At 44.5% G+C, this 23,410-nt stretch overlaps 3 protein-coding genes across 5 annotated transcripts; 2 read left to right on the top strand and 1 right to left on the bottom strand.

The window, feature by feature from the left end:
• The first annotated feature begins 111 nt into the window (after positions 1–111).
• On the top strand, positions 112–3,516 carry trim35-14 (tripartite motif containing 35-14). Its single transcript, XM_079335155.1, has 7 exons — positions 112–227; positions 1,019–1,439; positions 1,608–1,703; positions 1,798–2,028; positions 2,106–2,128; positions 2,232–2,350; positions 2,498–3,516. Exons 2-7 carry the CDS (start codon positions 1,020–1,022, stop codon positions 3,040–3,042), a joined length of 1,434 nt encoding a protein of 477 aa, XP_079191281.1. The 5' UTR covers positions 112–227; position 1,019; the 3' UTR covers positions 3,043–3,516.
• Positions 3,517–3,805: 289 nt separating this feature from the next.
• On the top strand, positions 3,806–8,019 carry LOC306817985 (protein mono-ADP-ribosyltransferase TIPARP-like). The gene is made up of 6 exons (XM_079335291.1): positions 3,806–3,895; positions 4,313–5,156; positions 5,401–5,569; positions 5,701–5,888; positions 5,959–6,219; positions 6,425–8,019. The coding sequence occupies exons 2-6, from the start codon at positions 4,318–4,320 to the stop codon at positions 6,867–6,869; spliced, it is 1,902 nt and encodes a 633-aa protein (XP_079191417.1). The 5' UTR covers positions 3,806–3,895; positions 4,313–4,317; the 3' UTR covers positions 6,870–8,019.
• tulp3 (TUB like protein 3) lies at positions 6,999–22,873 on the bottom strand. 3 transcript variants are annotated; one of them, XM_079335303.1, is made up of 13 exons: positions 22,755–22,860; positions 19,355–19,454; positions 16,999–17,040; positions 15,458–15,509; positions 11,757–11,919; positions 11,442–11,672; positions 10,796–10,929; positions 10,499–10,690; positions 10,288–10,400; positions 10,074–10,191; positions 9,870–9,968; positions 8,870–9,041; positions 6,999–8,788 (listed from the first exon to the last, which is right to left on the bottom strand). In XM_079335303.1, exons 2-13 carry the CDS (start codon positions 19,408–19,410, stop codon positions 8,655–8,657), a joined length of 1,506 nt encoding a protein of 501 aa, XP_079191429.1. In that variant the 5' UTR covers positions 19,411–19,454; positions 22,755–22,860; the 3' UTR covers positions 6,999–8,654. The 3 variants fall into 3 exon arrangements, with proteins under 3 accessions (XP_079191429.1, XP_079191430.1, XP_079191431.1); XM_079335304.1 differs by lacking the exon at positions 19,355–19,454 and having other exon boundaries at positions 22,755–22,873; XM_079335305.1 differs by lacking the exons at positions 15,458–15,509; positions 16,999–17,040; positions 19,355–19,454; positions 22,755–22,860 and adding an exon at positions 13,556–13,888.
• Positions 22,874–23,410: the final 537 nt, after the last annotated feature.

Here is a 23,410-nt window from a genome sequence, read left to right on the forward strand (position 1 = left end):
AAAGGGACATGATAAATAAATGAATGCGGGTTTTCCACCCGGGTTTACACCTGTTAGATGTGTCTCACTTAGTTTCTCCTTGACTTGTGAACGATTAAGATGTTAAGAAGCCTGCGCTGCCTCAGAGGCTCCGCCCCCTTTGGTTGACGCGTCAATATAGGAAGCAGGAAGTGCTCCTCTCTAAGCACGTAAACAGCTGTCAAAAGACAGGGGGCTGTGGATTTCAGGTATGTTTGTTCTCTAAGTTTTCTGATGATCATCATCAATACGGACTTCCTAAACGGATTTAAGATCATTTCTCTTCAAATGAACGACATTATCACGTGGATACAAACATGGTCTTTCTCTGTGCTGAATCAGTGTCTGCACCTTTCGCTTTCAGAGTTATGGTTGGTTTGTTTCGAGAAGTGTGTCTGTAGCTGAGATAGAAACCTAAATAACTTGCATTAAAACTACAACAAAAATACACAATACAATGTAATAACACCCTTAATAAACACCCTAAATATCCAGGTTAAACGAATGAATAGTCTACTGTAGTAGGTGGTTTTTAAATTAAAGGGGATACATTTTGAAAAATCCACTTTTACAGAGTTTTTGAACATTTATTTGGGTAACCTGATTTGGTCTATCCACCCACAAAAAAATGAAATAAATCCATCAAGTCCTTTTTTTGAAGTCTGCATAAGTCTTACCACACAGAATAATGCTCAGTTTGAAATTTTTCTCAGTTTGTGACATCCCCTCCCCTGTTATCTCTCTCCATGGACTCCACCGCCAGTGGAGCAAAGCTTTGGAGCAGGTCATTGCATTTAAAGAGACACACACCAAAGCGGAGCGTTCAAAGAGAGCTGGTTTCTACAGTGTCACAAACCTCCTCTGCTGCTTGATTCGTGGTATATGTGGACCAAGCACAGCACAGAGGACTGTTTGAAAAGATGAAAAAAGGATCTAATATGTCAAAACGATATGTTCAAAATGTCATGTTAAGAATCCAGTGTTGATTTGTGTTGTTCAGGATGGCGGGCATGCGCTCACTCCCAGAGGTGGATCTCTCATGTCCCATCTGCTGCGACATCTTCCGAGAGCCGGTGGTCCTCAAGTGCAGCCACAGCTTCTGTTCGCCCTGCCTGCAGCAGTACTGGACACGTGGGCGGAGCCGGGACTGCCCTCTGTGCAGAAACCAGTGCGAGGACGAGCCGGTGCCCAGCCTGACCCTGAAGAACCTGTGTGAGGCGTACATCCAGGAGAGCGAGGGGGCGGAGGAAACGGAGGGGGAAATGTACTGCGATCCTGGGGAGATGTGTGTTCACCACGGGGAGAGGCTCAAGCTTTTCTGCCTGCCGGACAAGGAGCCGATCTGTGTGGTGTGTCACACCTCGAGGAGGCACAAACAGCATGACTGCTGCCCTGTCAGCGAGGCCGTCATAGATGTGAAGGTAAACACTTAAATCACTGATTGCACCTTCCTCTACCTTCACTGTACACCATAGTGAATGTGCCACCAAACTGTGACAACAATGAATGACTACAGAGAAAACACAGATTGAACACACAAAAATGACTCTAACACAGACTTGAAATTGAATTTCTTTTCATGTGCGTAGGAGGAAATAAAGTCAGCGCTCGGCTCTTTACAAGAAAAGAAGGAAGCATTCGACAAAATGAAGAAAAACTACGAGTACACATTGGAGTACATTCAGGTGAAGTGTAACGCTGCATTCACAAACTAAAAAAGTGAAAAAAGTACAACTTGTTCTCAGGTTTGCTCATTCGTGACATTCTTGATGGTTTCAGGTCCAGGCTCAGTCGGTGCAGCGGCTCACCCACGAGGAGTTTGAAAAGCTTCACATGTTCCTGCGAGACGAGGAGGAGGCCAGGATGGAAGCGCTGAGGGAGGAGGAAGAGCAGAAGAGTCGAGTGATGACGCAGAAGATAGAAGAAATCACCGGACAGATAACATCCGTCACCGAGTCAATCCGACTTCTGGAGGAGGATCTGGCTTCAGAGGGCATATCTGTACTTCAAGTGAGTTTGAAAGATTGCTCCGATGCTTCAAGATCTTTTTTTGGATTATTGTCTGAATTTTTTTTTTCTCTTTTCAGAAATGCAAAAGGACTTTGGCAAGGTGAAACAACCATTTGCTTGTTTTTTTTTTTTTAAACTTTTATTTTCTGTGCTTTTATATCAAAATATTTATTTTTTATTTATTTTAACTCTGTTCCCTAAAGAGCAAATTGCCCAGTTGAAGATCCAGTCATGGCACCTGACCCGCTCATAGATGTGGCCAAGTATGTGGGTTCTCTGGCGTTTCATGTTTGGGAGAAGATGCAGAAAATAGTGAAATACAGTGAGTAAATTTTTCAGTCTTAAATTCAGATTATAGTGAGGTTTATTCCTTAAACTGTCTGAATTTGTGAGGTGAATATGAGATGTGGATGCAGAATGAGATGCAGTCAGAGTAGAGAAAGCTGACAATCTGCCATGTTCTCTTCAGCCCCGGTGACTCTGGATCCCAACACGGCTGCCCCTTGGCTCGTCCTGTCAGACGACCTCACCACTGTCTGTGACAGCGAGGAGAAGCAGAAGCTGCCCGACAACCCGGAGAGATTCCACCCGGATACCGCCGTCCTGGGTCGCGAGGGCTTCACGTCGGGGAAACACGCCTGGGACGTCGGCGTGGGAGACAACACGGCGTGGGTCGTCGGTGTGGCCAAAGAATCCGTCTTGAGGAAAGAGAAAGTGTCCTCGGTGCTCAAGAACGGATACCTGTGCGTGTACTTCTACCACAAAATGCACTTCGCCGGCACCTCTCCGTTGACGAGACTCGCCCTGAAGAAGACGCCGCAGAAGATCAGGGTGCTGCTGGACTGTGACAAGGGCAGGGTGTCTTTCTACGACCCCCATGACAACACACACCTCTACACCTTCAAGCAAGGCATTACCGAGAAAGTGTTTCCGTACTTCTGGGTGGGTTGTCAGCAGTGTCCGTTGACAGTGGAACCACTGGAGGTTTCCGTCAAAGCTGTTGGGTATTGTTGAAACTCCAGTTTTCTTCAGCAGAATGGGGGATAGTGCTCTTTTTGAATCTGAATCAAATCACATTAATTTAACATGATCTTTTCTGACATCCTTCAACCTTTTACCAGTTAGAAACACAACACCTGCTTTGTTCGCTTTATAGTCCTCAAGCGCTCATTTCAGTTTCCTCTCTGCACTTTGAACCACTTTAAAAGGTCTTTGAACTTTATTTTCCGAGCTGTTTGTGCAGAATCACAAGAGTTTAAAAATGTAGTATAGCCCGAGAAAATCCTACAGAAACGTTGGTTTTGTTTGATGACTCAAACCTTGTTCTGTTTTACCTTATGTGCATGACAGACGCTAAACATAGTTTCTTTTCATTTCTATATTGTGCTGAGAACACTGGATTTATGGCTCAAATGATGCTTTATGCACAATTACTGATGATGTCACTGAGTGCTAATCTGATGAATAAATGATTTTCAACTTCCAAAATGTCCAAATGTGTCCTTTCTGGATTATTATGTGTTGAAATTATGTTGGAAACCCAAATAAATATGAGTTATACGTTTGGTAAAAAGATGAATCAAATAAACACTTTGATGAAGTCAGTGTAATGTATTTGGATATATTTCATTATGTACTGAATGTTTATTAGAATCAGTCATTGAACAACATGGAGAATAAGTTCGTGCTCAACTTAACCTTTTCTAATATATAATATTCATAAACATATTATTAAAAGGATATATACTATTTTAAAGCAGCGTTTGAACGACTGACTTTGAACACCTCACGTGAGCCTCAGCTATCCTGCAGTGTGGCGCGAGGACCTCTCACGAGCTGCTTTTATTTCTTTCTTTTTCACTAAAAAGTGGGTATAACTTGTCTTTGCTTCGTTTTTTTATGTAAAGTTGTTTCACATGAAACTGCCTCTGAAACGCCTCAGTAGGTGTTTGAAACGTTTCAACTTTATTTATTAGCTAATTACATAGCTGCACGTAGCTAACACTAGCTTAGCATGTCTGTTAAAATACCTTTGAAGGTGAGTTGTTGGATAAAATTGGTGCAGGTAAAATTTGAATAAATAGTTACTGTATAATAACGACAATTGATAGAGATGAATTACACACATTTTGCATGAAGTTAATAAAGTTTCCCCAAGCTAATTTACTATTAAAACTATTACCTTAAAAACTTGATTTTCTGACATCTGCAGTTCAGACTGACCTCATTGGTTTTTGATGCTCATTGACTGAAGAAAAAAACTGCTTTTCTCTTTGTTGTATAGGATCCATGATGCCTTTTGTTGCGTCCTCCAGAGGAGTGAAGAGAAAGGTGGATAAAGATGCATTACCTTCAGAGACCTCGTCCAAATCTCCCAAAGTCTCCTTCCTGAGCCCGTCTCTCCTTCTGCTGGAAATCCCCGCTGACACCAACTCTAGTCTCCCCGTGTGGGACGCCATGAGGTCCCAGAAGGTTCACGTGGCCTGGACCACCGACCCTTACAGCGTCAGTGTTCATTTGACCCCCATGACCACCGTGCAGGAGAACACGACGGCGGCCAGGGAAAGTGAAAGCAGCGAGACAACTTCTTCCAGCCTCGTCCAGCAGAACATGATCATCCAGTCCCTCAGTCAGCAGCACAGCGCCGCCCAGAACACTTCCTGCATCGTGCTAACGTTCCCCCAAAACAGCACCCAAACACCACTGAGCCGTTCAGGGCAAACACAGATAACACCTCCAGTCCAAAACACCTCCCTAATCGTCCCTCTTCCACTCATCATCACACAACCGCCTGTCAATCAGCCAAGCACCCCGACAAAAAAAGAGGCTAAACCCGCCATCCACACCCCGACGACTACCCCGACGAAGCCAAAACTCACGTCCGGAGTACCTGTCCCGTCTCCTTTCCACACCAGGTCCTGCTCCGACACGCTGATCTGCGACAACTTCCTGCTCAACTCGTGCCACGCCGGTAAAAGGTGCAAGAGGCACCACACTCCTTACCCGTTTCACTGGCAGCTGTGGGCCGTGAGCACGCACCAGTGGATCGACCTCCCCGCTCGCTCCCAGCTTGTGTTGGAGCGGATCTACTGTGACGTCAATCAAGAGCTCGTTTTCCTCAAAGATGGGTGAGCAAGAGAAGTCACTACGTTTTATAAGACAGTTGACAGTGGGACTGTTTTTAGTGCAGATGTAAATGAAGTGTAAGTGAGATATTATGAACACATAATGCGGGGCGAGTTGTCTTCACACCCTTGTATCATCAGGTCTATTTGTGTATTTTATTTTTACAGGATAAGCCCGTCTCGTTGTCAATCAGGGTCCTAAAGATATAAAGACATGTCGTCTTGTTGTTCTTCCTCCTCCCCTCAGGAATGAGCGCAACACTCTGAACTTTGACACGATGGACTTGGACAATCAGACGAAGTATGACGGGGTCAGACGACTCACCAACTCGGACAACCCGCTCATCAATCAGCATTTTCCCAGCCAGTGGAAAATCTACTGGTGGGGCAATCTCAGCTGGGAAGAGTACGAGAAGGTGAATATTGACATTCAAGGACCGTTTGTCCGTCTTTCAGTTTTTCACCTTTTGCTGTCCTGTTCAGCGTTTCTTTTGTGCCCGTCGTCCCCCCCCTCTCTCTTTGATTTCATTGGTTCATGTTGTCGTAGAGTGTCTCCGCCCTGCTGCTCAAGAGCATGAGTAAAAAAGAACCAGAGTTCCTCTTCAACATCGGCGCTCAGCAGTACGAAGTGGACTTCACCACTATGACCCAGACCAACGTCACCACGGGTTTCCAGAGAGACGTCCGCTGCAGACCCGTCTACCGCTCCCCGGAGTCCATGAGCCCTCACCTGCAGTGAGTGATCTGGATCTCTTGAACAATCACACGACCCCACAGTTCTTCCTTATGACTTTGTTTTTTTTAGGACTGGAATCCAGACTGAACCCTCAAGTGATCCTCCAGCAGCAAACTTCAGTGTTGACCCTCTGGAGGAGTTCACCTCCTGGTACCCTCCTGTGTGGTCTCTGGTTGTGGGGCAGGACTACAGCCTGGTGGACGTACCCGTAGGCTCAAAGGTCTTCCAGACGATCCAAAACCTCTTCTATGACAGCTTGTCGGAGTCCAGAGTGGACGTCATCCAAATCCAGCAGGTCCAGAACCTCCTTCACTGGGATAAGTACCAGAGGTCAGGCTGCTCTCTAAGTTTTAGACTCTTAGAGACAAAACGTACCGGCTTTGAGAAAGACGGCCAACATTAAAACCACCTTAAATGATGATTTTAATTTTTTTTTTACATAAACAAAAAACACCAAAAGTTTCCCCTGCATATCATAAAGCAGCCATTTCCATGCAGCCATAGAACTACAAAACTATATTTCTGTTCCTCACAGGCACAAGGCGTACATGCAGAAACATCACACCACGCTGGAGGAACCTCTGGAGCGACACCTCTTCCACGGCACCACCAAAGAGGCCGCAGAGAAGATCTGCCACAACAACTTCGACCCGCGCCTGGCCGGGGTTAACGGAACGTCCCACGGTCACGGCTCCTACTTCGCCACCAACGCTTCCATGTCCAACACCTTTTCAGCCAAGGTGGGGGCCAACGAGCTCCGCCACATGTTCCTCGCCAAAGTTCTGGTTGGAAAGGTGAGCATGGGTAAGAGCAAGTACCGCAGGCCGCCTCCGCTCAGGGGGGAGCAGTACCGTCTCTACGACGCCTGCGTGGACGACATGGACGATCCCACCGTGTTTGTAGTTTTTGACAGCTGTCAATGCTATCCATACTACCTCATCAAATACAAAGACCTCCCCAGAGAGATCGACATTTGTTGAACACTAAACTGTTAGCAGAGTTCATTAGCTTGATGTTAATTGTTAGGATTTAAATCTTTGAATGTATTCAGTGTTTTCAACGGCAGATCATGAAGTTCTCCTCAGCAAAAAAGACACGCAACCACGAAGTTCAAATATAAGGAGCACTTTATTAATTACAATTTCTTTGTTTTGAAAATTCAAATGTTTTATATTGATAGAATGAAGTCTGTTTTTGTTTTTTTCTGTCAAATCTGTTGTGTTTATGAAAATAAACTTTTCACTCAATAATCTCTAGTTTGACTTCCTGTGTTATAATCTCCATTTGTAGAAAAATACAGCCTCATACATCAGCTTATTTTCCAAATGTCTCACTGTCACGTGTCCCAAAGTAAAAACAGAATTCAAAGTCAATCAATCTCTTCATTGCACAAAATAAATGACAAAAAACAGATTTTTTTTTTGTCTTAAATTCCTGGCACACTTAATTCAAACACGTTGCAACAACAGTTTCCCTTCACATGAACCAGGTACATGAATGTGTGTTAACATGTTACAGATGAGTCAAAGCAGGAAAAGAAATCTGAACAGCAGGATCTGTTTGACTGAAAGTGAGAAGTTGTGATTTAATTTTTAGGCTTTGTGCTACTGATGAGCCTGAACATGGTTTCTCCATAGGGGTGTTCATGATTCAAAGAGCAGACCAAACATCAAGGATATTTAATAATGAAGTGAAGTGATTTGGATTGTTTTTTTTGTTTGTTTTTTGTTTGTTTTTTTGGATAGACTTCAGTGTGGTTGGTACATGTTAGTGTCCTCCTGCATCTCCACTCTATATGCCACAGATCTGGAGTCTGTGCTGACAGTCGATTTCTTGTATTTCCTTCTCAAATAACTCGACCCGGGTGACTTCCTGTGCTGCCAGAATAAAATCTGTGTAGAGTACTCATCCATAACTTAAATTACATTTCAGGGAATTACATTTTTTGTTAAAAAAACAAAACAATACTAACAAGCACCATATAAGAGGGCGTCACCTGCTATTATGTACAGTATGTATATTCTCTCTTTTTAAAATTGTGCAATTCTGCATTGATGTTTTCTTTTTCCATGATAACCCAACGTGTTCCCACCAAGAAAAATCACAGTCACAAGATACAAAATGATACTTATTCACAAAAAAAACAAGACAAATACGGTATGTAAGACAGAGCTGTTCACCTTCCACACGACAAGAAAATTAAAGTGTAGTGTCAGAACACACGGCAGGTTAAACCATTCAGACACATTTAAATATGTAAAAAAAAAAAAAATGAGGGGAACAGAAGTTTAAAAGTATGTTTGATGTTTGTGGAATAACCAGAAACTTGTAATTTGTTCAAAACTAATCCAGAGTTTTGGCCTGAGGGGGGCGCCAAATTACAGGTCACATTTCAAATAATAGATGTTCCTATATGAGACATGACAGCTGTTAATATATGTATATATATAGACAGAGAGAGAGAGAGAGAGAAACAGGAACATTTAATTTCAAGGAAACAGGAGCAAAAGTAAAAAATGACTCTTTATCAGCGGCCGTCAAACTGTGAGTCAGATATTAAACGTTCTTCCTGCAGAGGAAACACTTCTCTCCACAGTCGAGCTTTTCTTTCCCTTTAAGAGTGGACACAAATTAATACATAACCTGTGCCAAATGTGTGAAGTGATTTATTGATAACTATGAAGAAATAACTAATAACTAAAGTATGCTCAAAGAGTTTGAGGACGGGCTGGAAATGTGTGGGTTTGGAAATGAAAAGTTGGAGTTCATTCACAGGCCAGCTTGCTGTCAAAGCTCGACAGGCCGATGGCGAAGGCTTGAAGAGCACACATGGGGTAGTTGTAGTCCAGAGTGAAGATGTCTTCAGCCACTCGGCCGAACTGCATGACGATATAGTCGGCTGGAGTTGGGGGAAGGAAAACTACTTTACAGAGAGTCAATAATTACAAAAATGAGAGAGGTGAAGAGGTGGGATACTCACGGTCATTGTCGTGGACGATTTGGAAGTTTTTCACTGAGGCTTGGGTGACGCGGCCGTGGAAGTTGAGCACGTAGGACTGGGTGTCGTCGTTCCACACGGGGGCCTTGTTGTGCAGCTCGATGAGGTTATCCATGGAGTGATTCTGCCACCTGCTCAGGAGACTCTCCTGCTCCTGAATGATGAGAATGAATGCATTCAATCAGAGGTGAGCGGATTTCTTAAATGTCACTGGCTACCACACGCTCTAATTATCCACTCATCCAGAGACGAGGTTTAGATCCCTGCTCTACAGACTTCCACACATGGAGGTCTGAACAGCAACCGTTGAAAATATGCTCGAAATATGAATCAATCAATCAAATCAATCAAATCAAATAAACTTTATTTATCCGTTAGGAACTTCGTTGCAGGGAAAGCGCCAGTACAGAAACATAAAACACAACACACATCATTCACACGTTAAAATTCTGATGGTCATGAAGTCCCTCATAAATAGCTTAAAAACAATAAAAGATTAAAAGCAATGGTAGATGAACCATTGTGAACATAAACTGTCTCGACTCAGTGCTGAATAAACTCCATGATGAACTAGATTGTGAATCTAAAGGGCTTTTGTGTTTTTTTTTTGTGACATTCAGACGAAAAACAGCCTTGAAATGACTCTTTCGAAAAAACAACACGATGTTGAAACATTTAATTATTTTTTTGGATTAAGTATTTTTGGACTTTTTGTGCCTTTATTAGAGCGATAGGACAGTTGACAGAAATTGGGGACTGACATGTTGAAAAGAGAAGAAGGAGGAGTCGGGGTCGGGGGCCACAAAAAAGTAGAATGTAAGACTTTTATTTTGGTAACCACTCCAAACCTTTGTTTGTGGAAACGCCAATAAAAACGAAGAGAACCTGGCTGAAAGCAGACCACTTAGTGGAAACAGGCTTTAGTCATGTCCAATATTGTAGACACAGAGTGGAGCTGAAGGAGTCACGATGTCAAACTCACGTTTTGAGGCCGTACAGGAACTCTTTCAAAGTTCATGTTCATCCCCGGGATGATGACCGTCATCTTCCGCGGTCCTTTGAACCCCAGCACGTTGGTTTCCTGCCAAACGACACGTGCGGAGTCGTGTTTGAAAAGGAATAAGATCATGAAGGGAACTCGTCTGAAACAACAAACTCGACCGTCACGTCTGTGTCATCTACTCACGTAGCAGATGGCGGCCAGCTCCTGCCGCTTGTTGCTCTCCTCCAGGAGGGCTCCGGGGTTTTTGCAGGGATTGGTGCCGTTGTCGTACACGGTGAATTTGGTGCCCATGAGGTTGGATCTGATGTGAAAACGTGATGTTGACTAGATGTTTTACACCGCTGGTATTTGTTAGAAAACTGTCCTGTGCAGTCGACCAATCAGAGTGTGGGCCTACCTGAGTTTACCGATGAAGCTCTCTCCCTCTCGAGACAGATCAGTGGCATCCACTGAAATAAGATAGTTTGATGTTTTACTCTTCTTTCTTTTCCGACCTGCCAGCAGAAACACCTGCAAAGAAAAAACAATGAAATGTAGTTATAGCAACAATTCGGGACGATCCACTTCTCCTTGATTTGTTTTATTTGAGTGATCAGACGGGCGCTCACCCTCCTGCCGTCCTCTTTCTCCATGTGCATGAAGTAGGTGGGGTAGAGGCCGCGGTCCATGCCCTTCTTGTCCCGGCTGATTCGACATTTAACGGTGACGCCGCGCGGAGCTGGATGGAACACAAACTCCTCCAGATTGGCCACGTCGATAAGCGCGCCGTCAGCCGTGGGCGATCCGGGGGTCACCAGCTCCTGGAGACATTAAAAAAAACAAGCACGTTCACGTTTTCATCTCGCCGTCTCTGAATCAGACGCGAGCTCCGCGGCGCCTCGGGGTCCGTCGCCCGGTGTTCTTACAGGAATGTCTTTTCCACTGGCGGCTGAATCCGGTCTGGTTGCGTCGGCGTTTGGGGACAGGGAACGCGTCCGTTCTTCCTCGTCGTCGTCCTCATTCTCGCTGTCTTCGTCAAAATTCATGCTGCCACACAGTCCTGATGAAGAAAAAAAAAAAGCCTTTATAAAACAACAAGAAAAACTCAAAGACAAAATCGCCCCTGCCATGGATCTCCATTTTGAGGATCATCCACGGTCTTTGATATTTGACGACGACTAATTTGTCATGAATTGACGCAATACTGAAGCAAGGGCTGCAGCACACTCGTCTCCTTTTTCTTTGGCATTTAGGGGCAGAATGTTTTTTCTTCAAGAGCGGAGACTTTATAAATGCAAAAGAGTAAAGAAGAAGATTTGTAAATGTACAGCTTCGGCCAATTTGAACATCCTGTGAGGGGACGAGAGCGACACAAAGATCTTAGTCAGAAGGAGACAAGTGTGTTCCCCACAGCTCAGCAGAATGAATCCAGAAATTGCAGACCTGTGATTGAATGAACAAGGATGAACAAATGATGCAGCCACAGTAACAACAACTAAGTGCTTTTTTTTCCCCAGCCTTCTTTTCTCCAGGCTTTCATCTCAATCCCTTAAGCCCTCTCTCAGGACTGACCTTGTTTCTTCAGTAATTCGTGGATGTCTGTCTTGGGCTCGAGGAGCGACTCGGTGTCTCCGTCTCTCTCCGACTCGTCGGTGGCGGGGGACTGCGGCTGAGAATGAGGCTGCACCTTGAACTGAGACTGACATTGAGACGGGGACTGGGACTGGCTCACAGACAGGATTTGGATTTTCATCGCCTGGTCGGAGGCTTCCGAGCCTAAAAAAGCCGCCGGGCCGTCGATGCCTAAAGCGGGAACAGAATGAAGAAGGCGAGGTTGTTGTGCTGTAATGATACAAAGAAAATAAAAACAGGGGGCGTTTTCCTCACCGTCTATGATTACATCATTGGTGACACTGAGTTGATAATCGACCAGGGGGGCCTGCTCCTCGCCCCGCCCTGTCCTGGAGCGCCGGGGACGGGTCTCCGTGTTGGGCTGGACCATGAGGGGTTCCTGACGCTTCCTCCGCTGCTTCTGCTCCAGGAGGGCTCTCTGCGGGTCAAACAGGAGAGCAGAGGTTCATCTCATTCCATGCATGTGCTGCCACAACTCCGAGCAGACAAACCGGGAGCTGCAACCTGTCAGTGTCAGAAGATATCATTAGCAGGAAATGGATTCAAACTCCGAAAGCCAAAATGTCCCCGCAGACGCCGACATGTTGCAACGACGGTGTAAAGTGGAACCAAGAAATGCAGAATGCATCTCTTAGTAAAACTTCAGGTCCTGCAGCAGGAGGCCGGATTCTTCATGCAGTCTAAATATCGCTCAGTGGAGAAAAAATCCATCCCGGTTCACTTGATGAAACAGTAAAGAGATGAACACCCACACGGTGTAGACAGAAGCAAAACACACAGTGCAGTTATGTGAATACACGATGACTCACAACAGAATGAATAACCTCGGGAGTGCAGCCAAACGACAGACGTGAAAAACACTACATAATCAAAAGCCAACAATCATCCCAAGCCAGAACGACAGAACACCTCAGAGTGCAGCGAACGGCTTTAATGAGCAGCTGAAGTAACGGGCCTGTATCAGTGCTTTGCTTTATTCTGCAGGTAAGAACGGCTTTGGCGTTTTTATCCGGAGCTTTCTGCAGGCTGACAGCACAGAGCCGGTGTATTCTTATATATCAAGGACAGAAGCCTTCTTGTCCTGCAGTTGTTGTGCTGTCCTTCACCCCGTTCTCCAGGGTCAAAGCAGCCACCGGGTTACACAAGCGCCTTAATTAGTGCGTCAAATGCACAACAACAAGTGCTGTTTAGTGATGCTGTGTAGTGAAATGGAAAGAAAAACCAAGCGGGCCAAGTCTCATATTTGCCCAACCAAAAAAAAAAAAAAAACCTGTCAGGACTCATCAGTTATCGTGGGAACATTTGGGAAAGTGCCTCCAACAAATGTCACTGTTTCCAGTTCTGCAAAAAAGTACAGCTTCCAGCGCGGTGAAAACAATTCACAGGGACGCGGAGAGGCCTCCTACGTCGACGTTAAAGGGAAAAACAGCCTCTCAGATAACGGGATCTGTAAAGACTGAACAATTTTAAGATGCATTTATTAAAAACAAAAACACAAAAAAACAGAGCTCTAATGTCGTCTCCCTTCGGAAGTCCCCTCAAAAAAGTCCCCACAGTGAAACCTATCAAACGATATCTTGCAATATTCTTTTCATTTCAGTCGTTGTGATCTGATTTGTAACAAAGTTAAAATGCACAAACTAAAAGTGAAGAAGTGAGTTTCGTCGATTTCTTATAATGTCATATAATCAAGACGAAACCCTTTTGTATTGCCTTCCTGTCTCATTGCTAAATTAAGACGGTGTATTGTGATTATTCATTCCTTTGTTAAGGACTCAGAACTTGTTCCCGACACCCGGATGTAACCTCATCCAGGCTCTCGTGGTCTTTCCTGCGAGGAAAAAAACAGACTCCAATATAATTCTATATAATTATAATATTTAAGTTTGTATTCAACAAAATTGAGAGAATAATCACGAAATAAGTCGCTGACAAGTCAGGGTTTTTCTTTTTCTATTTCAGAGAGGAAGCTAAAAAAACCATCCCCATACGTGTGTCAGTCAAACAGATTAAAAAAAAGAACAGATATCAGAATTTTTAAAAAAGTGACCAACCCGCTCCATTGACATCCTCAACAAGTTCACAGTCTGCAGTCAGATGAAAACTACTCCCTCCCGCAGAGAGCAGCTCTCCTGCAGGACATGACTCTCTCTCTTTCTCTCTCTCGCCCTCTTATTCCTCTCCAGGGAGCCTTGCGACGGCTTCACCTAGCTGCTCTCTTTGGTCCGCGCACAGAAAAAAAAAGCGTCTCTCTCTCATGAACCGGGCAGAACGTCCGTGTGTTCCTTCCTGTGTGCGCGCAGGGTCACTGTGGCGTACTGAATCTGCACTCATTAGTGCTCCAGCGAAAAGAGAGAGAGAGGGGCGACAGAGGAAGAGAGAGAGAGAGAGAGAGAGAGAGAGAGAGAGAGGGCGCTGCGAGGTGAGAGAGAGTCAGTGGTGCTGCTTTCTGTTATTAGATTTTAGAATGCACTCGTTTTTTTAATGTTTTTTTTTTTTTATCAAGATGATCCCTCGCTTGTCATGAGTGCCTTTGTATTTGTCCTTATAAGTTACATAAGAAGCAGAGCCTCTCTGGTGAGGCTGTCTGAAAGTGTGCAGCTGAGGCTCAGCAGGACCTCGGGACACACACACACACACACACACACACACACACACACACACACACACACACACACACACACACACACACACACACACACACACACACACACACACACACACACACACACACACACACACACACACACACACACACACACACACACACACACACACACACACACACACACACACACACACACACACACACACACACACACACACACACACACACACACACACACACACACACACACACACACACACACACACACACACACACACACACACACACACACACACACACACACACACACACACACACACACACACAGCCAGGCCCCCCCACACTAAATCCTCCTCTGTCTTTGAACTCCTCTTAGTCTTGCCTTCCCGTCCTTCGCTCCCCTGTGTGTGAGATGTACAGCTACAGCAGCTTAAAGCAGAAGCTCCGGCGCAGCAGCTCGTCAGCATGGGTGGGGATAAAGCATCAGACAGAGACTCGGGAGGGAAAGGCTGAGACGAGAACAAAATGTGCTCTGTTCCAGGCTAACGGCTCGATAAAGGGAAACAGTTCCACCTTCGGCAGAGAGTGGGCATTAAAATTCCAGGAGACTGAGCAGGTGAAAAACAGGAGATTTCCCAAATCAACGACTCTAATCCTCCACTCAAGACGCACGCCAGCGCAGTGATGTTGAAGCGTTTCGTGCCAACAGCTGGGCTCCCCTCGGTGACATCAGAGCAGAAAACACGCCACGAGGCTGCTTGTTATGCATCTTGGCAGCTGATCACAGCAACACAACAGGTTGGCTCTGAGACGACAGTGAGTCCGTGAGAGAGGAGGCTTACAGCAGAGATTTGTCACATCAGTGTTGAATTTCAATTCAGTCAGTTAATCATCACAAGCAGCAGATCTGGTCGTTGAATCGTTAGATTAGTTTTCCCTCCGATTACAAAAGTCGTTAGAAGAAGTCCCAGCCTTTCTGGAGTTTGGTTGGTGGATGGGGGAGAAGTGATGAAGATGAGGCGTAGTGTGTTTTGGGCCTTTAGGACTTTGAGCTCTGTAAATGAACTGCATCGCTTCTGCATGCGTGCGCTGACAATGAATGACCGACACTGCCCCGTTCCTTTACCTGCATGTTTTAGCAGACTTGTTTTTTCCTCAACTGTGAACTTCAAACTTCCTACTTTTTCTGGATAATGAGACCAGCTACCAAGATCGCTTGAAATTAAAAAAAAAAGCTAGAGATACGTTTAAAAAAATCATCAAAAAACAAAAACAAGTTATTGGGGGGGTAACAGTTTGAGGGAAATCAAACAAAGGCTTGAAATGTGTCTGACGATCGGCCTCTTACTTGTTTTTTCAGTTTCTGCTGCATGAGCGTGGCGCTGTCGTCTTCAATGCCACTGCAGAGAAAGAGGAGAGACGTTTGTTTTTGAAAAGTTACAACTTGACACCAGAGACTCAGGAAAAACATCGGGGCACTTTCTGAAGGTGACCTTTGAACCCAGTGGATGGCCATCGCCATGTTGGAAATGCTTTCCCAACCTTTCTTCAAAGCAGTCCAGTAGAAGGCGAAGAGGTTCGAGGTTTTTTTTAGACCTCTACGCACCCACCTGTTAGTCAAATCCACCACCCTCCTATTTATGTCAATGTGTGCACAGCTCTTAGACCATTAGAATGTTAATGTATACATAATGTAGACGGAAATCACACATCATTTTTTTCTGCATTGGCCTCATTTTTCACTCCTGGATTTGACACATACAGTATTTATTGCTTTATATTAAGAGGGCGACGGGGTCTCCACACAGCCCACGAGTGCAGGGCCACAAAAGAAGAAGAACATATACAGACAGCATCACCTGAAGAAGACGTACAATTCAATAAAGTTGATTGATTTCTCTTCATTTTTCGAACTGGTAGTTTCAACGGTGGAACTCATCGATGCAGAGACGGCTTAACACATAGTGTGTGATCTAACTCCAACAGTCTGATCATGATAGGACACAAAAGCTAAAAAAAAGTCGACTCCTGTGGGGGTTTTTTTGTTTTTTGTTTTTTTCTTAAAGGACTGAAGTGAAAAGGTAAAAGGGGCCAGAGCTCCAGCTGAGGAAACGCCTGACAGTCTGGGTCCTCTGGGACGATCTGAAGGGACCCTGAGCCGTGTTGCTCAGCTACCATGAGCAGAGAGAAGGGCACCAGCAGGAGTCAGAGACGTGCGCTCTCTCTGTCACATACAGTAAGTCACTCCCAGAGGTTGATGTCATGTGTGGCTCACTGTTCTCGTTTCGTGGATCTTTCCCTGACATGAGCTGAAATCAGCCTTTTACAGGGAAAGATGACGATGAAATCAGAATGTGCTGCCTATATTTGTCCATCATTATCAGACTGACTCATTACACCCCCCCCCCCCTCTCTCTGTCACTCACAGCTCTAATGTGTGAGCGGTGACACCTTCGTCTTAAGGACCTCTAAGTCCCCTGCTTGCTGACGTCACAGTGAACACCGAGTGGTGACGAGTCCCGGAGACTCACCGGAGCCGAGCATCGTTTTAACGAGCCCACAGTGTTCAGATTAACGTCATCATCTGCGTGGAAAGTTAGTCATCTCGCAGCAGTGTGGCATAACATTTCTCATAAATCCTTTTTTTTTTTTTTCTCCAAGCGACGAACGCTGTTGACACTGGCGAGCAGATGGAGCCCCGGGAGGCCGTTGTGACATGTGACTACAGGTGCAGGTGACAGGGGAGAGAGCGAGAGAGCGAAAGGACGATTGTACTTTTTAATGAGGTGTTTAGGAGGTCAAGGACAGAGAGGTGTACAGGGTGTGCAGGTGAACTCAATGGTAGACCCTGGAATAGTGGCTGTATCTTGGTGGAGTGTTGGGGTCTACCTTGCTGTCGTGTTGGAGGAGAAGCTTGCAGAGCTGGAGGGTCTTCAGGGAGCCGAGGTTGCCAGCAACGCAAACACATGCGGAGAAAAAGAGGGAAAAGAACAAGTTCAGGAAGAAGATAAAAGGTATAACACAAGAAATGTAGGAGATATCAAATCGAGATGGACGCTCCGTGTTCACACTGACCGGGCAGAGCGCTCTTCATATTTATTTTCACATATTTCATACAGGTTCATGATTTTTTTTTCTTCGTCCACATTAAACTCCCTCCCTCCTGACTCGTTGTGGAGGAAGAGAGATGGCCCCGCCCACTCACAGACCCCCTTTGTAGAATTGTAATGGGGAAACTAAAGGAAACAAATGTATGGCATAAAATCTCTTCAGGACATAAGAACAGAATTCTCTAAATCATTTGTGAATGGTCAGTGAGTCCTGAAAAAGGGCCGAACTCGGACGGTGGGGAATGGGTAGGAGAGAAGGCGGCGCGCTGAAGGACAGAGGAGACATGGCAAAGGAAATGTTGGTGTGTTGTTGCTCGCACTGATATGTAATTTCAAAGCAGCAGATTAAATTCTATCGGAGGTGACATTTTGTGCAGAACGGTAATGATTCAGTCAAACAAGAGAAAGTACAACAGGTGGAACTTAAGAGTAAGAGACGACAACCTTCAGAGTGCTATCCTGAACACTTTCATCTGTTTGGGGTTGTGTGTGTGTGTGTGTGTGTGTGTGTGTGTGTGTGTGTGTGTGTGTGTGTGTACAGTATGGTAAATGTTCCTGAAAAACATGATGACACACACACACACGCACACACGTCACACTCAGATAGCACCTCATCACAGCTGTGAACGATCAATCTTTCATTAGTCCATCACAGCTTGGGTGACAGGACACACCATTGTTGTCCCCTCCTTTTGTGTTTGTGTGTGTGTGTGTGTGTGTGTGTGTGTGTGTGTGTGCGAGCGAGGTAACCATGGAGATTTCCCTTCCGTCAACAGTGCACCTCCACCAGCATTGATTAAAAAAAACCTGCAGCCACTTCTTAAGCTTCCCTGTAATTGCAGGTCTTGACACAGAGCTGTAGAGATTAACACACCGATCGAAGGAAGGAAGCTGTGTCGTCTTTTCTTTTCTTTTTTTTTCTTTAACCTGCAAAATATGTGCAATGTGACACAGACTCCAGAGAGCGGCGTATGATTGACTGCTTCAAAGCTCCTGTGAGGAAGTTTCAGGATCCTGCAGGCAGAAGAAAGTGGAAGGACAGGATGTCCAGCATGCTGTCAATCACGTCCTCATTAAGCTGGAAAGTGCAGGAAATGACATGGTAATAAGCATTATAATACCAGCTCCATTTAGCTGTTGTTCATGTTAATTAAATGTCTTCCCTTTCCTTCTAAATTAAAGACAGATTTGTCTTTTGGTCGACCTGTCCTCTCGCATGCTGACTGAACACTGAGGACTCATTACCGTGCCATTATTTCACTCTCCCGTGAGGAGCTCATCAAACCGCCTGACATCAATACGGATCTCTCCGTGGTAGGTGTCGATTAAATGCTGAATATCACCAGTTTAAGTTGTATATCAGCGCTCCCTGTTTCGCCTTGCCTGCAAGTCCTTCTGCCCCGTATTCAGCATCTAAGGGTGTAAGACACGGCACAACAGTGGCGTGTGTGTGTGTGTACGTGAAGCTCTGCCATAACACAGTGAGAAATCACACACCAGGATTGGAGCAGGACGCTGTGGAAGCTCTGTGTAAATACAAGCATGTACTGACAGAAGAACTTTGTTACAGTGCTGCGTGTCCCCCATCGTGTCCTTCGACAATTATCCTGGTCTATTTACAAACTCTACAACATGGAGCGCTGTTAAAGGCAACATCTTGTAGTACGAGTTACATCCCAGCAGTGAAAACTAAAGACCATTACAGTCAAAGTCCTTTCAGTCAGTCACATCTTGGATCTGATCAAGCAGTCCAGAGCATAGAAAAAAAAAGGAAAAAAAAACACTGGTCACACATACGCAAATCACCAACTCTGGTTACAGCACAGTCGCAGCCTGATGCTCTGAATAAGTAAAGACATCATGGCTGCAGAAACATGAGCAACAGGAACATCTTTGACTGCATATCAGCTGGCCAAAGTGACTGGAAGAAACATAATCGTAGCTGCTGCTGCCGCTCTCCTGGCACAGAGCACTTTCCTAAAGCGTACACAGCTTGCAAAACCCCCAAGAAAAAATCAATGATGTGAAGCAGGAACTAAATGAGCCGCATGTTGGTAAGAACACAAGTGATGCTATTTTTAAGTACCAAAAAAAAAAAAAAAAAAACATCCTGATATGTGTGTGTGCAGCTCTACCTGTACGACCAGCGACTGTAGACGGGCTGAGATTCTCCATTCTTGACAGTGTCCATGGACGCACAAGCAGGAATGCTACAGTCCAAATGTCTCCGATCTACTGTATCACAAACGAAATCTTCACTCACACTGAAGCTCAGAGTCACAGTGCAGTCCTACCTAACAGACCGCCCCGCAGGCTCCAACATCACTGCAGTTATGTCAGTGATAAAGAGGAGCTTCGTCCAACCCAGGGGAGTGACAGCTACCAGCGGTAGGGGAGGCTCGGAGCCGTTACCATGACGCCACTATTCTGGCAAAGAGCGAGGATTTAGCTCAGGGGGAAAGGTGTGATATTAGTGACAGGACAAGGTAGTAAAAAAAATGTTTACATGCTATTATCTGATAGCTTAAGAGGCTGCCATCATCAGGTTCCCTTTAATTCTACACGACAACTTTCCAGTAACTTTCTGAAAGACTCAGCAGCCAGTCACGGCTCTTTCCTGTGACTCATAAAAAGGGGGACGCTGCGTTAATCAAACCGCTGCAGAGATGTGCCGTCTGTCTGCCGTCTCAGTTTTATGCAATAGTAGGAATTTATTCCGCTTAAAATAGCACATATCTCCAAAAAAAAAAAGCCAGTGCCCCTCCTGTCAACATTACTGGATTACTGACTAACATGTTCCTGTCTGTGTTCCTCATCGTCCTTTTTTTTTTTTTCAAAGAGCGCGTGCTGTTTTAAAAAGGTTAACTCAACAAACTGAGATTCATTAGATGGCCGTTTCGAAAAAGCAGATACCTTGTGGGGACTTTAATCTAGTTGCTAAGCAACCAGAGCCTCCCAATCGGTTTCTTTTTTTTTTTTTGCTTATTTGCAAGAGAGAGAGAGAAAGCAGAGGAGGGGGGGGGATCAGTTTGTTTCCCCTCAGAGACTGAGGTAAAATAGCATCCAAGTGTAGTGATGACAAGCTGGGGAATCACTCACCACGGGGAGTAATTATTGAGCTCAAAACAAATGATGGGAATCAGCTACAAGTTGAATAAAACCATTTCCATCAGGGATCTCAAGGGAAGCACGCCGCTCATTACTCCTCGACAATGATGCTTTACTTTGTTAAGTGAGCTTCAAGGAAACGCCGTGTTGTGTGACAGGACGGTTTCACGCTTGTTCAGGTTAAGAAAAACACAAACACACACTCAACAAACAGTCGAAAACAGAAACACAAATGATCCCAAACACATTAACACAGAGCAAAAACTGCGACTCCAGTCGACTGTTTTCAATGCAGCGTCCAACAAAGAGAAAGTGAGTCCATTATAAATACCACGGATGTTTTCTTTCCACTCTCAGAGGGTTGTATCTTCTGCACAACCGCACGCTATACTTGCAGTGCAGAGTTTAACCGCCATCACTGCGGGGAATTTACTTCAACTGATTTATGAGCACGAAGGTTAGACTGAAGATGACAGTTTTCTGAAGAAAGCAGCAGCTAAAACACAACGTTACATAAAGCATGGACAGGATAGATGCTTTTATAATTAATGACTGCTCACTTTGGGGTTTTTTTCCTTTTTTGTTTTGGGGGGGGGGGGGGGGGGGGGAGTGCACTATTATAAGGAAATACAAGTGTGTGATGAAAAAGCAACCAAGAAGGAAGAACAAAAGGCTTCTTTGAAGGCTGCTTGTTAGGAAAGCTCAGTCAGCCATCTGTGAACTTTAACACAAACTGTCCTGGTTGGATGACCCGACAGAGTCGTGTGCACTCCAGCTGCTGTGCTGATCAGGAAAGAGTGTCACATTACTAAACTGTCAGAGTCATAAAGCAAATAGTTTCTGCACATTTTAAGCACATAAATCAACATATGCAGCCAGGAGTTGTTCTTTCCTTATTTAAAATAGTTTTTATTTGCTGTACACAATTTGAGATGAAAGTACTTTGTAACCTCACTGTAAGTGTAGGGAATGCTCACGCATCTTGTATGTATGCCTTGAATGAGAGCCCTTATCTCGAGACTGAAAAATCAAATAGTCTGACAGGAAATATAACAGGAAAGGGTGGAGGGAGCTGCTTTGATTTTCCACTCCCTGCAGAATGAAAGCAGACCTCTGCTCCGCTGTTTGAAATTGTTTATAGGGACTTCTTAAGTGCAAATACACACTAACACACACACACACACAAACACACACACACGAACACACAAGCTCCAACAACACTTGTGATGCCCTCTGCAGCTGAGTGGACATCACATGAAAAACCAAGAGAGCACTCTGGTGCTTCAGGGTGAGTCTGGATGCTTCCATCAGGCTCTGCTACATACTGTATCACCTTGGATCACTCCTCATATACAATTGCAGAAAAAAGGAAATCACCTCAGATCTTCTGACTTATATTTTTTGTTTTACTTGAGAGGATCGTTTGCTCGTGAGAACACGCAGTCCAGTCTACGACTTTGTGGGAATGATCTGACAGAGAAAAGACACTGCTGAGGAAAGGCGTGCTCGAACATGAAATGCAAACATTTTTACAGTTCACCCTCAGCTTAACTGTAACCAATGCTACACCTTCAGGGAGAGAGAGAGAGAGAGAGAGAGAGAGAGAGAGAGAGAGAGAGAGAGAGAGAGAGAGAGAGAGACAGGGGGAGAGAGAGAGAGAGAGAGATCTTCTTGTAATGCAGATAGATTGATATGTTATAATGTAACACAGGATGTGTTATATCCATGTATTCCATCCTATCCTATAGAAATCACCGCAGACCTACATGTATTTATGGAGGTGTTTGGGGCGCCTGTTTTTTTGCTTGTTTTTGTTTGTTTGTTTGTTTTACTTATTCTATTGGTCGTGTTTAGACGTGAAATAGCATACATACTTTGTTACAAAAAAAAGGCTCCTTTGAAGGTTATAAAACAACATAAAAAACAACATACATGAAGCGTGTTTAGATAAGAGGAGCTCGTCAGGTCGAGCTGTAGTCTGTGGTTTTTGATTTCGATAGGTTATACTGTAATACAGGCCATTATATAATATATAAATAGCAGTTAGCATACAGCACGTTTACACTTATGGGAACGTTAAATGTAGCATGGGATATATAGTTATCTTCTTCTCCGTTTTTCTTTCTACGTTGACTTTACGACCGTCAGCCCGCTCACAATGCTTCACATTTAGTCTTTATCTCGTGAAACTGACAACATGATACGAGTTAACTGTCATTGTGTTTCTTTATAACGCTTATTACATATTGAAGCTAACGGTAGCTACCTCCTTTGCAATCCTTTAAAAAAAAAAAAAGAGAGAAAAAGTTCTGGGCGACAGCTCAGTTTTCTCGGTTAAATGAGAAAGGTAACAGCTTTTTCACTCCACTGTTAACACGAACACAACCTAATTAAGACAATTAGTGAGTAATGTTTGCTTTGTATTACCTTATGCTGTAGTAACTCATGTTTATCCACGGTTGCTAAGGAAGATCCTCGTGCAACAGGACACTTTTTGTGGATGCGGTTCAGGAGAACTCCGTAACTCCGGTCCATAGTTACCAAGCGCGCTAAGAACAGACGTTCCTATTGGTCCGCAGATTTCTTAGGTGGACGTTGATTGGTGGATTCCTAACCATGCAAAAGGGGATAAGAATTGTGCTCACGATTTTTCCTTTTTTCCCCACTCCCTTATTTCACCTTTAAATAAGGTAAAACTTCACGTCATTGATGCTTCACAGCCTTGAACAAATACAAGCCTTTGTGACGTAAAAGGTCAGTATAAAAGGTATAACAACTTGTAAACATAATTCAAAAATAATAATAAATAATATATCTATCTGTACATTCACAGTGACAGTTTTGTACCAGGGTTATTTTACAGCAACAGTCAAAGAGTGTCAGACCTGTTGCTGTAAAATAACCCTGGTACTAAACTGTCACTGTGAATGTACATATATATTATTCAATCTAAATGATCATCTACACACACACACACACACACACACACACACACACACACACACACACACACACACACACACACACACACACACACACACACACACACACACACACACACACACACACACACACACACACAC

Source organism: Symphodus melops (assembly GCF_947650265.1).
Source record: "Symphodus melops genome assembly, chromosome: 22".
Taxonomy (NCBI): Eukaryota; Metazoa; Chordata; class Actinopteri; order Labriformes; family Labridae; genus Symphodus; species Symphodus melops.

Excerpts from the sequence above, each read along its gene's own strand:
- tulp3 (XM_079335303.1), bottom strand. The coding sequence starts at position 19,410 with ATGGACACTGTCAAGAATGGAGAATCTCAGCCCGTCTACAGTCGCTGG. Across the intron at positions 10,401-10,498 it reads AGAAAGAGGACGGCAGGAGG|GTGTTTCTGCTGGCAGGTCG; the intron begins GTGAGCGCCCGT and ends TTTTCTTTGCAG. Across the intron at positions 9,042-9,869 it reads TTCCTGTACGGCCTCAAAAC|GAGCAGGAGAGTCTCCTGAG; the intron begins GTGAGTTTGACA and ends CTCATCATTCAG.
- LOC306817985 (XM_079335291.1), top strand. The coding sequence starts at position 4,318 with ATGATGCCTTTTGTTGCGTCCTCCAGAGGAGTGAAGAGAAAGGTGGAT. Across the intron at positions 5,157-5,400 it reads CTCGTTTTCCTCAAAGATGG|GAATGAGCGCAACACTCTGA; the intron begins GTGAGCAAGAGA and ends TCCTCCCCTCAG. Across the intron at positions 5,570-5,700 it reads GCTGGGAAGAGTACGAGAAG|AGTGTCTCCGCCCTGCTGCT; the intron begins GTGAATATTGAC and ends ATGTTGTCGTAG.
- trim35-14 (XM_079335155.1), top strand. The coding sequence starts at position 1,020 with ATGGCGGGCATGCGCTCACTCCCAGAGGTGGATCTCTCATGTCCCATC. Across the intron at positions 1,440-1,607 it reads AGGCCGTCATAGATGTGAAG|GAGGAAATAAAGTCAGCGCT; the intron begins GTAAACACTTAA and ends TCATGTGCGTAG. Across the intron at positions 1,704-1,797 it reads ACACATTGGAGTACATTCAG|GTCCAGGCTCAGTCGGTGCA; the intron begins GTGAAGTGTAAC and ends TGATGGTTTCAG.